The 13,795-nt window shown below is 37.1% G+C and overlaps 1 protein-coding gene across 2 annotated transcripts in view; it reads left to right on the forward strand.

The window, feature by feature from the left end:
- Positions 1-13,795, forward strand: part of SNX14 (sorting nexin 14) — a gene marked incomplete at both ends in the record, with an annotated part of 48,121 nt that overhangs the window by 3,152 nt on the left and 31,174 nt on the right. For both annotated transcript variants that reach the window (XM_079550676.1, XM_079550677.1), the window contains 5 exons: positions 4,234-4,277; positions 8,644-8,731; positions 10,259-10,343; positions 12,581-12,737; positions 13,052-13,127. In XM_079550676.1, the coding sequence (XP_079406802.1) occupies positions 4,234-4,277; positions 8,644-8,731; positions 10,259-10,343; positions 12,581-12,737; positions 13,052-13,127 (450 nt within the window). The remainder of the gene's footprint in view (positions 1-4,233; positions 4,278-8,643; positions 8,732-10,258; positions 10,344-12,580; positions 12,738-13,051; positions 13,128-13,795) is intronic.

The raw sequence follows: 13,795 nt of genomic DNA on the forward strand, positions 1-13,795 counted from the left end.
TTCCTACTGGTTAAAGGTTCTGCCCACACTGTGTTCCTTCCTCATCATTCCCTGCACTGGGAATTCAGCTCTTAACGTACAGCTGGAACTGGATACCTGCTGAGGGTTGGAAGTAGAGACTGCTCGTGTTTTCTTTTGTGGGTTAGTCACGTGTTAGAGGGAAGCTGATACAGTGAGAAGTGAATTAAGATTAATGAGATTCCAAAGCAGTGTGGAGCTCAGCCTACTTCTGAAAAAGTAGATTCTTCAAGAAATTAGAATAGCTCTGGGTTTTTTAATTCTAGATTAGTGTTTCTACTTCTTCTTTTGCACGTTGAAAAATTTTAGCAATGTTCTCATTTCCAGATGTTTTTAGTTTGAATCGGTTGTATCAGGCACAGATTTTCCCTTGCTTACAGAGAGTGCAATTCAAACTTGAATCAGAAGAAATTCAAATTCTTGTCACAATATATGGATTTTTCACCTCAGATCGTGACAACAGTTCATCTTCTTCAGTTTCTTAATTTTCTGCAGCCTTGCCTTACTTATCTAGCTCCTGTATTGTTTTGAACACTAAGAGAAACGTGATTGGACTTTCCTCCCTCCCTTCATGGTTACTGTTGTAGTTGAGCTCTGAACTCCCTCAGCCATGCATCTGTCAGTGTTCAATCATCTGGGCTGTATCCTGTTTAAAAAATACTGCATTGACTTCACTATAATTTTGTTTGCAGTTTTTTTTTCTATTGCATTTTGCTTCATATTAGTTTTCTGATATTTTCTTTCTTTTTGAATTGGGATATTTCCGTTGGTCAGCTTAATCAAGGTATTACAGATTGCATACAGGAGAATCAAATTCTATTATTCAGTTAATGAGCTCATCTCTGCTTACAAAAGGATATTTGCAAGTCAGACCTACGGAAAGCTGCTGATTTGATCATGATCAGCATCGTTATGGAAATGGGCTGGTGAATCAGGGTGCTGTCTGTTGATCTTACCAATTTTTCATTCATGTTTAGTTTCTCAGATTCTTGCTCTTAGTATGGGACCGGATTTTTTTCTCTTCTTTTCCTTTTTTCTTCTAGATGTGAAAAATGTACAGATGAATGACATACTTCCTGCCAGCCCAGAACTCCTGTAGCTGCCCTGTCACCTGCATGCTTTCATACTGGGAGTTGCTTGTTCTCTCAGGAAGCAGCCTCTGCTTTTTTAAGGCTTTTTATGTCTATGGTTTACTTATCAAATCCTTTCTACTATCCAGTCCAATTTGGCTTGGTAATTCTCATTCCTCCTCCTGGCAACTGGAGCCTGTACAATGAGAATGCACAGAAAGCTTGTCTCAGCAGCTAGAAATTGATTAGCTGCAATGTTGTAGTACTTGCTAGAAATGAATTTCTTTTCTTTTTTTCCTGCTTATAATATTGCTACCTGTATTATGTTTGGTTGTATATTTCTAATCTCATTCCAGTTGAAGACTTCATACATATAGGACCTGTCATTTTGTCAAATACTTGAAAAATAGGTAGGCTTTCAAGGAAATGACTCATTTCAATTTAGAGCTGGAAAATGATACTTCATAGAAAAGGAAATTGCTTGTCATTAACTGGCATTCTTTGAGATATCCTCTCTGCTTGAGTGATATTTTTGGTGTCGCTGGACTGAACGTGGATACACGTCATGCTTTACGGGAGCGTAGTGAATGGAGCATCATCCGTAACTGCTTAGCAAATGTGTGACTAGGGATTACCTTCTATGCGTCCAGGACCAAGGCTTTTTTTTTTTTTTTTTTTTTTTTTAAGTGATATAGATAATCTGAATTCTGATAAAGTATGTCTTGACCTTTTGACCTCAGGATCACAGACACACGGGCTTCAGGTGTATTTTGGGATAGTTGTCTGCCTGGTCTTTGTCTTAGTGGGACTGTCTGCATGGCGTTATCCAGCAGGTAATCATTAACGCAGAGCCCTCACAGTCATACAGTATGACTCTGGAGGTAAGAGATACCAAAAGAAGCCCTGACAAGTCATGTGAAATGGTTCAGGTAGAAGTCAACAGAGTGAGTCTCAAGAAGTTAAGGTGGGCCATCTGATCTTGCACCTTTCCTGCCCTCCGTACTGATTTAATAACCACAGGAAATTTTTTAACAGAACTTGTATGTTTGGCTGAGCTAAGTAGAGTTGTTAGAAACAGTTTTTCTAGTAGGCTAAGAGAGCACTGATAAGTTATGTTAGCAACTGATAAAGATGCACTAATGCATTTGATGGGCAGGTTTTCAGTTTCAAAATAGCAATCACAGATAATGAAAGCTCAAGGGTAGTGCATTGTAATCCCTTTGAGTCTTAAGGCTTGAAGGCTCTGCTACAAGGGAAAGATGATCTCCTATAGTTGCTATTGCTGGGGAGGTGCATAGCAAAAATAGACAAAGAAAGAAAAAGAATCTTTAAACAGATATAGATGCATAGAACAGATTTTTATGCAATTCTTTCCCTTTGATAGGCACTTCTTTTAACTCAGCTCTAGTATGACCCCTGAAAGAGGTTTTGGTAGAAACTGCATGAACAAAAAATAATGTTTCAGTAGCTGTGAGACTGAAGTTTCTAGAGTAAATTGATGTATTATGTTCTGTATTATAAAAGGCATTGGTGAAATTGCTTTGGATACTCTGATCTTTTGCTGTTAAGGCCAATGGTCTGTGTTTGCAGACTGCTGCTGGATTGATTTCCTCCCTGTTGTCTGAAGATTAACTTCCAAAGAAAATTTTCAGGGTTTTTTTTTTTTTTTTCTGGCCTGGGATGTAGTGAGTCTGTGATGTTGTCTCCCTTCATCCTTTTAATGGAAGTAGAAATGGGGGAAGTGGGGAAGGTGCTCTGCATCCATCATCATCATGTGATGTGAAATTGTATTACAATTTCAAGATTTCAGGGAAGCTTTTGATTGCATAATTAAGGCCTTAGACTAGATGGGGAAACATGGAACAAGGTTTTTGCTCCAACAAGGAAAAAAAAAACACACTAACATCTGTTCACTTAGAGGTAAAAAATACCCAGAACCAAAACAAAAGGCGTTAACCACTTCATGCAGACCACAATCCAGATACACAAAGTTACCTCAAACTGGAAAGCATCCTTTCAGAAAGGGTGAAGGAACAAGATTTTTTTTTCTTCATTGTGAAAAATCAAAGGGGAGAAAAATCTCTGCAGTGAAATAGTTGCATAAGGAAGAGTGTCTTATCAAATCTGAGTAGAGAGTATTCTTAGTAGGAAAGAGAAAAATAATGCTCATCAACTGCTTGTATCTGAAGAACTGAGGGGAATTAAAAAGGCCAAAAAGCACAGGGTAGCTCCACCCCTTCTGGTCAGGAGCATAGGAGCAAATAATGTGTCTGTGCTCCTTGGGCCAGCCATATCCCTTCACCAGGTGCTCAATCACCAGTTCAAGCCCTGTCCTCACGGTTTCCCTACTATTAGGCTGTTGTATCAGCTGTTATGTTCAGCTTTACTTTCATACAGACCTTAGGTTTTTCTTTGAACACACTAACAGTGACAGGAGAAGGTATAAGGAGTATATATCTTGGACTATAACGAAGGAGGAAAAATCTCAAGAAAATCTCAAGAAAACATCATCCTTCCTTCCCTGTTTTTACTTGACGCTGTTTCTTCATCTCTTCAGAAGCTTTCTTTTTGCTGTTTGTGATGCTGGCACATTAACAGTGACTTGAAACATTTGTGTAGGCGTAAGGAGAAGTGCCAGAGCTGCAGTTTGGCTTTTACTTTCTTTGGGAGTGTGAGCATGCTGTATGGACTGTCCTACCTGGAGCATAGAGGGGAGTCAGAAAAGAGGAAGTTTGCATGAAATGAAATGGATGTATGAGTTCAGAATGGGTAGCTGTCCACGTGGAACTGTGGACACTAGCTCAGAAAAGTACTGAGATACTGAGGAATTAGGGAAGTGATCCAAGGAATTAGGGAAGTGTTGTGTGAAGCAAGGTTTGCATTGCAGAATGGCCATAGTACTAGTGCTTTGTGCTGTCCATAGCACTGTTGAAAGCAGTTTTGCTTTGAGACCTCATAAAAAAATCAGTTGATTACTCCTTGCCCAATGTTTTGATTATTATGCAAAACAACTGATCTTACAATAGGTCTGCATCATGTATTACTGTATGTTTAAATGTTATCATATAGGAGACTGCTCTGCGGTCTCCTCTAACAATTACTTATAGTGCACTTGTTTATTTTGCAATGACTTCATTCTTCACAGGTGCTTGAATTGGTCCTGGAAAACTTTATTTATCCGTGGTACAGGTATGAGCTTTATCTAAAAGTTACTATTTTCAAGTAGCATAAATAATCATTACTCATAGGGCAGTGAGGCACCAGCACAGCTGCCCAGAGAAGCTGTGGGTGCCCCATCCCTGGAGGTGCACGAGGCCAGGTTGGTTGGTGCCCTGGGCAGCTGAACTGGTGGGGGGCAGCCCTGCCTGCAGCAGGAGGCTGGGGCTGAGTGAGCTTCAAGGTCCCTTCCAACCCGAGCCGTTCTGTGACTATGATAAGCAAACTGCTAAACAACATCCATTTTCCTTTTAAAAAAAAATACAAGACACGCCTCTGAGTGCCCCATATTCATCATTATGTTGTCTCTTACACAGGATAGAGCAGGTCTGTTAATAATTCAGATACGGTAGAGATTGTCCTGAAATTTGTATTTCATCCTAAAAACGCATTTTTTAGATTGATTATTTTTAAATGCTAATTTTTGAAAACATTCTCACTTGAAAATTTGCATGACTTTGTTTTTATAAAGTTTTAAATGAACTGAGCTAAAATTATTTCCAGACTAAAGTAATTCTCATCAATCACATCTCTGAATAAAATATAATCTTTAATCATAGCTTTTCAAAAATAAGAATTCTGCTTTTAATTAGTGCAGAAAATACTCTACGTACACGTTTTTGCCTTTTTGTCACGGATTCTGATAATTTGCTGAGATTTAAGGATATGAGGAGAGCCTATTTTGAGCTGAGCATAGTAGTATTGTGTAAATAACCTTAAAATTAGTATGTAAAGAAAGTTTATAGCTGTATTCATATAAATCAGCCCCTCACACTACTTTGTAAGAAGATACTAAAAGAGATTAAAATTTGAACTGGTTGTGCTGCTATTAATATGTTAAATCAACATTATTTTTCATTAAATGGAGAGGTGGAGTTCTGTGACAAAGACAAAATTTATATGTTGTTTTGTTCTCCACTGTTCTTTGTCTGGGATCTGTAATTTTTGGACAGTCTTTTTTTGCCTGACTGGTTTTTAATTATGGCTAACATCTGCTTGCGTCGTGTCTGTCTTTGTTGTGCAATGAGTGCATTTAAGTATAAAACTCAGCTGCCTGTGCAGACAGCAGAGGGAGCTTGAGGACTGTGTATTCACTGTGTTCACAGTTAATGTTGGAAAACTTAAGGTTTTAACTTTCAAGTACAGAATACTAGGGGGTGCTCCGAGTTTGATCAACAAAGAAACGTAAGGAGTTAATCTTCTGTGTTTCGTAATTGGAAATTAGATAGGATTTTTTTTTTTTTTTTGGTGACTGGTGGAAGGTCACATTTCACTTATTTTTGGCTTGCAAGGAGATTTGTGTTGCACAGATTACCTGTGTGCATCTCCAGTATCCAGGATGACTGCGGTCTGGAATACAACATACAGTTGGCATAGCGTAGCTGGAATATGTGTGGCTGCAAGTGCGGTGCATAATACACTTGATGTGGAGCCAACTAGCCTAGACCATGTTACATCTTGCTTCCTGGTGAGCTGTCTTTTGTTTTACGTGGCTGCACCTCCACGTTTTGTACTGGCTCCATAAATCCACACCATACTGATCAGATGCAATGGGCTTCCCATGAACTGTGTAGTGGGAGTTCAGTGAGCTCTACTGCAACGGTATCTCTGATTCTTCAGGGAGAGAGCTTGGTCCTGAAAGGATTTCAGCCCAGCAGTAGCATTGTCAGTTCTGGTCTCCTTGTCTGTAGACACTCAGGTGGTTCTGTGCTTTCCTGTGATCTCCCACAGTTGTGAAGATTAAAATCGAAAAGTAAATGTTTCTGAACTGGGTTTAATTTTGAGGAATGAAGTTTAGTACTTGAAGTCCCATGAACGCTACTGAAATGGATAGTTGTATCTTTGTGAATTGCTTAATTGGTATTTCTCAAAGTATATACATTGATTGAGTCGCAGTGCTTACGTGTTATGTTTCAACTGTTATTTTATAACAGTAAAGTACTGTTATAAGTAATCCAAGTTTACAGAACTACAGAACACCAGTCAGAGTCAGAGTTGCTTATGTAGTCTTATACCACATGAAGTCTTGCTTTTAGCAACTTATTCTGGATTTTAAATAGGAGAGTCTGAAGTTGGAATGTGTCCCCTCTATGCTGTTGCAATTCCAGCTCTCCAGATTCTAACCTACCTTACTGCATTTTTGTGATATGTTACTGTGAAAACCTTTGTTCCTTGACAGTAACTAAAATAAGAGTTTTTGCATTTGCAGAACTAGAATTTTTATTGAATTACCAAGTGTAGCCTGACAGTATGCAGTCTTTCGTAGTGCTTTTTATAAGAGTTGGTCAAATTTCATATAGATAATTGACAAACAGAAAAAAAAATCACTTCAATATTTGCATATGTTTTTGTTTATCACTGGACCCCATAGGACTTTGCATGGACAAGCAGTTAGGTATTTAAAGAGGTATTTGACTCAGTAACTGTTTATAATTAACAGACTGAGTCTTTTTCTTTTAGTGTTGTTTTTTTTTTTAAAGCTTTTCCTTTCTGAGATAATGCTGCCAACTTCTAAAATGCTTTTAAGATGTTATTTGGACCTTTCTGCCTCACTGGAGATTTGGGGTTTTACAGTTGCTTGACCTTTTAACCAGTCTTCAGTCCACTGATGGTTAAAGGAATGTCTCTGCGAACCGATGGTGTTTCATGAAAGTACGTGGCATAAAGTTGTGTCCAAGTAGAATTAGCCAAAATACTGGTTATTCAAGTGTCAATAAACAATTTCTTGGTCCAAATTACCTCATGTATCTTATTATCTGACAAATATAAGTAATACCGTCATAGCAATTTGTTTGCTGATCCCCTGGCTTCCTTACAAAGTGTAGATATTTGTGAGCCATATTGCTTCCAAAATGTGGGGTGGTGATCTTAAAACAAACCAAGACTTCCCTCAGTATTTTTATCAACATATGATTAGCTATTGAAGGATCACTGTGCTCCTCATGCCAGGCCACTTTCTTTGAGGTGTTTTTTCTTGCAATTAGTTATGTGCTTTGACTGCCAGGTCACCAATATCTGTAGCTAACAAATCACCTTCAACATGCATTTGGATGCTAGGCTAACACTGCTTTAAAAACTCTGATGCTTAATAACATAAAATGGTGCTATGGGCATAACTATTTGCTTTTCAAACATAGCTGTTGCTGCTTGCACTAATATATGTATATTTTTACATAAATGATGTTTGCAATTAGTACACAGACAAAATGTTTAGGGATTATGCAAACTGAGATCTGTGATGTCTTTTATGTGTGGTCATTAGGTGAAGCAGTGTGTAGCTTTCTTGGTTGTGTTACTGCTTACCTGTTATAGTGCGGTTTTATCAGTATCTTTACTCACACTCCAATGTCCATATGTACTTAGATTTTGGTAGGCTTTTATTTATTCCATTGCAATTTGTGGAGTGCCATTGTTAGGATCTCTTCTTCCACTCAAACTAGTTGCAATTTCTGCATCTAAGACTTAGTATTTCCCATTTTCATCCAGTTTCCAAAAGACACAGAATTAAGGAATTTTTTCCATAATCAACTTCAAGTATTTTTAACATGATTTTTCACTGAACATAATGTACTGCAGCAGATGGAAAGCCAGATTAAAAGTTTGGATGTTTTGACACAGTAACTTGGGAATGTATTTTAAGTTCTTTATTCCTTTTTTTTCCAAGTAGAAACATACTGAATAACTTCAGTTGTTTTGTGTGGCTGTAGGTAGAAGTTCTTGTTTTGTTTTCTTTATAGTTTCTTTGTTTGAAATCTTGTGTAAAAAGTTGTGGAGTATGCAGAAAAGGGAAGATCCAGTTCAGTCTAGCTTAACTGGGGAAGATGCATGCAGTACTCTTACTCCTAAGAATTTACAAAGATTACATGCCACTGAAATAGAAAACTAGCACTGTTTTCACGTACGTAGAAGCTAAGTTAGATTTTACTTGTTAGTAGTCATGCATTTACTTGTTAGTAGTCATTTACTTGTTAGAAGTCATGCAAATCAGAATAGTTGGTTGGAAGGGACACTTAAGATCATCTTGTTCCAGCCTCTCTGCTATAGGCAGATAGTCTATTATACAGTTCCAGTTTACCCACAGACATTTTTCTTAGGGCACTGTTGTGTGCACTGACATGCTGGTAGTGCTTGTGTATTTTACTCAGGTAGAAAACTGCTCGCTCTCTCCTCACACTCTGTAGCTTTCAAGTCAGTTAATATCTGTTGAGGTGCCGCTGTTGGGTGTTATTATTCCAGTTTTTAGTATTTTTACTATTTTAGTTTTTTTGTCATGCGTTGGATGAATACAGACGTTTCATTTTTTTTTCTTCTTATGCAACTTGTTTTTATAACACTGCAGAAATATTACTGATGATGAATCCTCTGTGGATGAACTGAGAGGCACGCTGCGTTTCTTTGCATCTGTCTTAGTTCGGAGAATCCACAAGGTAAGGCCACTGAAAGGTATTCACACTCTTTCTCCATCTGCAGCTAGTTCTTTAGTTTTTCAAATGATAATTCTTAAGTCAATCTTATGGGTCATACATCAGTTTGTAATTTTTTTGTATGTTAGCTGCTTCTTCGCTTTGGTGCTTATACCATTTCTTATTGTAAACCATCTTGCAAAATTCTTGCAAATGGATGTTTTCTTGACACTGGCGCAAGGCGTTATTAAAACCTTGAGATGATCTTTTGGCTGTCCCTTGGTGACTTAATCTAAGTGGAAAAAATTTTGAGAGTTATTGAGAAAACTATTAGAAAATGGTCTCGTGGCTTCTCATTCCTCGGATTCTTTAAATACAGGTAAGATTCTTGTGTTATCTAAGAGGCTTCTTATATAGTGAGTAGCTTACTGTAAGAACTAAAATACCATTCTTATCCTAATATAGTTGTTAAGAAACAGTCTGCAAAGTACATTATGAACATGTAAGTAATTTGTTGCTGTGTTTAATGATTAACACATATACCCAGTATTCCAGTAAAGTGCTTCAAGTCTTTTTTACAGATATGACTTCAAAATTTCTGGCTGTTCTAAGCAGAAAGGGAATCTAATTCTGCATCTAGGCTTATTCAGTGCTGGCCCTTCTGGTGGAGCAGTTACTAGAAATATGTCTTTTCCCCTCCTTTGTAACAGCAGTATTTTCTGCACTACAAGTTGTATGTGCACTCTGTGATGACTGATGAACAGCCAGATTCTGTCCTTTTTATATATCAAATCCAGATGACTTTCTTGTTTACTGGAGTTAGAGTCCGTTGCTTTTAAAGCGAATCTGCAGGGAAATTAGGAAATGATCTGTGTAGTACAGACATTATGTAGAGAGAGATTTGAAAGTGAAATAATTCTTTCGAAGTGAAAATCTAGAATGAGATCTTAACATTTGGAATTCTAACATTCATTATTGGTGCAGAAAAATAGTTGCTTCCTCTGTTGATCTTGTAATAAAGTATATTAGTTGTTATATCAACTCTGGTGTCTTTTATCGACAGTGTCGAGTTAGAATTTGAGTAATAATTCATCGTGTCTGTCAGTAATAATGTAATTATATTCTGTGACTAATTAGACAATATATACAACAAAACAATGAACTTTAGCACGTACAAGTACTAAGAACTGTCAGGGGACTGTTTGCTTTTGTTGGTGGTCTTTGCACAGAACTAGGCTTCATCCACAGTGATCTGGAAGTCAAGCTGTATTGCTATCATTACTGCAATAGAAGAATCATGTTGTTATAAAGTTTAAAATAAATGTTAGCAGAATTGTTTACAGCATTTAGTTCTACATGATGTTGTATGCTTTACAGACAAAAATGAGCACAGTGTCCATTTATCTAGAGAGAATTCATTGGTTGTTTCTGAATGATCCTTTTTATGGTTACAATGGGGACAAATTAATAAATTTGATAGTCATCGTCTTTAAGACATTTTGGGGAAGAAACTGGAATAATTCTTTTTTTTGTTTTGAAACTATTACTTAGGTGGATATTCCAACTGTAGTAACAAAGAAAATGCTGAAGGCAGCAATGAAACATATAGAAGTGATAGCCAAAGCCAGGCAGAAAGGTAAGAATTTAACGTGTTTTCTGTTTCAAATGGCGAGTATACAAGTTTATTTCTGGATGTTTGTTGATATGTTTCCTAAATCTTCTTATCATTGCCTCCTGTTTAAAAACAAACAACATTCAACCAAAAAGATCCTTTCACATTTTTCTTACGGAGGTGGAGGTTGCAAAGACAAATAAGGAAAATGGTATGATACAAAAAATCTCTGAGATTTGAATTCTGAATCCTCACACTTTTGGAATATTAAACTTCTTTATCTGTGTGGTGAACAATGTGTTTTTTGTCTGTTCAGAGCAGTCAAGATCACTTAGCAGTGCTTCTTGCAGATTTTCTTCTGTGTTCTATCTAAGCAATTACAAATGGAAAGAGTTGTATGTCTGTTCTGTGGTATAACTGTAACTTTCATAGCTTGAATGAGTTCGCACCTAAGACTGATTTCATATCTGCATGTTAACATCAGAAGTTGTTCATTATGTTGAAAAGATGTCATTATGCTCACAGACAATGCATACATTTTTGAAAAGTAGCATTTTTTATTCATATCCAAATAAAAATTAAGAAATTACAAAAACTCTACACTGAAGGAATATTTAAAAATACTACAGTTAATGTTATCTTTACTCTTTTCCACTGGCTGTGTTCCACAGCACTGTATCTACTAAATGTGGTTTCATTCAACTTTTAAACATAGATGTTTACTTTCACTGCAGTCATGAACTTTCCTCCCTTCCCTCAGAACATCTGCTTGATATCTATAAATATATACTGTTACTTGAACTTTGGAAATTCTTATTGATCGTGTGAGTAGTGGGTACGAATGAGAGTGTGATCAAATTAGACTGGATTATCTTGAAGTGCTGTCTATGTCACTTTTCATATTTCCTTTGATTTCTGAAAACACTTTTTCCCATTGGCAAAGGCCTGGATTTTAAATGTGCAGCATTGAAAATGAAATTGTTTTCTTCAGAGGTTAAACACAAAAGAGCTTCTGAGGGCAGATTCATGAAATGGCACCTGAAAATGACTTCTAGCAGCACTTCCTTATAAATGTTGCTGAACCAGTCACCTATTGTGCATTGTTTGGAGGTAGCTTTCAGGCCTTGCTTTAGCGACTGGTTGAGCTTAGCCTCTTCTGTTTGCTTTCTATATCCTTCTTAAAATGGTTGCTCTGAGGAGTATTTCCTTTCTTTCTGCTCTTCCTGCCTTGACCTCTCAGTATTTGTGCAGACACCTCTACTGTTCATTACCTGTTGCTGCCAGACTGTGTCTTCCTCCTCTCTGCCTTTAGTGATGCCAACTAGGCAGACTTATCAGGCAGTACACGTTCCCACATTCCCCATATCATCTGTTACAATACAGTAGTTGGAAAGAACCTACAAAGATTGCCGAGTCCAACTTGCGGTTCTTAGCTGTGCAGGATAAGTTAGCAGTCTTCTGTACTAAATTCAGCAAGCTGAGAACAAGCTTTTGCTTTGCAGATAGCAGGAATGCATTTAGTGTCTACCCCAGTATGTTTCTTGGCACGAATGTGTGACGGATTGTTCACACAACAGGGTGCAAGTTATTGCAGCTCAGTTCTTGTCTTTTGAAGTAACTTGGAGGAATGTAACATTTTTGCTGCTAATTAGCATGTATAGTTTTTAACCTGGTAAAGCAGGTACTCTTTCAACTCCAAGCGCCTATTATAAGGCAGTGTTCCTGCAGATCCCATGCTTGTTCTGGTTTGATTCATGCTGTTTTTATATGGCCTACTATATGTTCCTTCACGTTTATTTCTGAATGTTCTAAGGAGGAAAATGGATATAACTGGATTGAATAAATGTTCAAGTTTACATTAATCTTGAATTGTATTGTATGCAAAGTGGTAGATAGAAGCCCATAAAATGGAGACTAAAAAGGATGTCAGGAAAAAGCAAATAAAGATACACTTTAAACAATGCATTTTTTCTGAAGAACCAAAATGTTGAGTTCTTCAGTAGTGATGAATGAAAAAATCATTGAGGATGTAATGCAAACTGCAATTATTTAGTGAGGGAATTCATATTCCTATGGGATTTTTCTTTTAGCATAGCCAGACTCCAAAGTCTAAGACAAGGTTTTTGTTGAAGTTACAACGTTGTATTCCTGTGGCAGTTGAACTGAAAGTATTAATTTTTAGTTGAAATGAAAAGCAGTCGCCTCTTATTTCACTGTAACAACAAGCAACAGCTTGTGACATTTTTTTTTTCTACTTCCAGTTAAAAACGCAGAATTTTTACAGCAAGCTGCCTTAGAAGAGTATGGGCCAGAACTCCATGTTGCTTTGAGAAGCCGAAGAGATGAACTTCACTATTTAAGAAAACTTACTGAACTTCTTTTTCCTTATATTTTGCCCCCCAAATCAACGGAGTGCAGGTATAAAAAGAATTTATTTTCTTCAAAGTATGCACATACAATATAGTACTATAATTTTAGGGACAACAAAATGAATTCCAGAGTTATCCTTCCTTGTCCCTTTACTTGCATGTTCAAGGCCAATGCTAGCCCTTTGCTAGTGAATTATTTGATTGCCATTGGAAGTACTGCAACATTTTTAATATGTGTTTTTAATACTAAAGTATTTCCCAGTACAATGTAATGTTATTAGTGATTTTATTGCCTTAAAAATTGTTGTTTAGTGTGGGTGCTGATTTTTTTTTTTTTTTTTTTTTTTTTTTTTTTTTTTTCAGATCCCTGGCACTTCTTATAAGAGAGATTCTGCCTGGTTCTGTTTTCCTTCCCTCTATGGATTTCTTAGCTGATCCTGTAAGACTTTAAAACATAAGTAATCTTCATTTATTTAGTATTACTGTTTTTATCCTAAGCGTGTTATGGTAAAGCAAATTACACTCAGTAGCTTGCTTGCTGTGGGCTTTGTCTGGGTTAAAGAAAAGAAATCTTTGTGGCTGATGTCTTTGTTCATTGCAACTGATAAAGGCGAATAGCAACAGGACAAGGGGAGATTACTTCAAACTGGAAGAGGGTAGATTTAGACTAGGTAATAGGAAGAAGTTATTTACTGTGAAGGTGGCGAGACACTGGAACGGGCTGCCCAGTGAGGCTGTGGATGCCCCCTCCCCGGAAACATTCAAGGCCAGGCTGGATGGGGATTTCAGCGACCTGATGTAGAGGGAGGTGTTCCTGCCTGTAGTAAGGGAGGGTTGGAACTGGGTAACCTTGAAGGTTTGTTCCGACTAAAACCATTATATGATTTGAATGCTTAACTGACTGAACTGATTAAAATACAGCATTAGCATGATCTCTTAATGTAGTTTTAATGAAGGACTACAATTCCTGTCAAATGAGGAAATGTTGTTAGTATAAGTACTCTCAAATTGATATAATTATCAATTATATCAATTACTTGAGCTCTAGCTGTATACATCTTCATAGCAGCTTAAGTAAGCCAGCCTTTTAGCACCTGTATTAAAACG

The sequence above is a fragment of the Tetrao urogallus genome (assembly GCF_951394365.1).
Source record: "Tetrao urogallus genome assembly, chromosome: 2".
Classification (NCBI taxonomy): Eukaryota; Metazoa; Chordata; class Aves; order Galliformes; family Phasianidae; genus Tetrao; species Tetrao urogallus.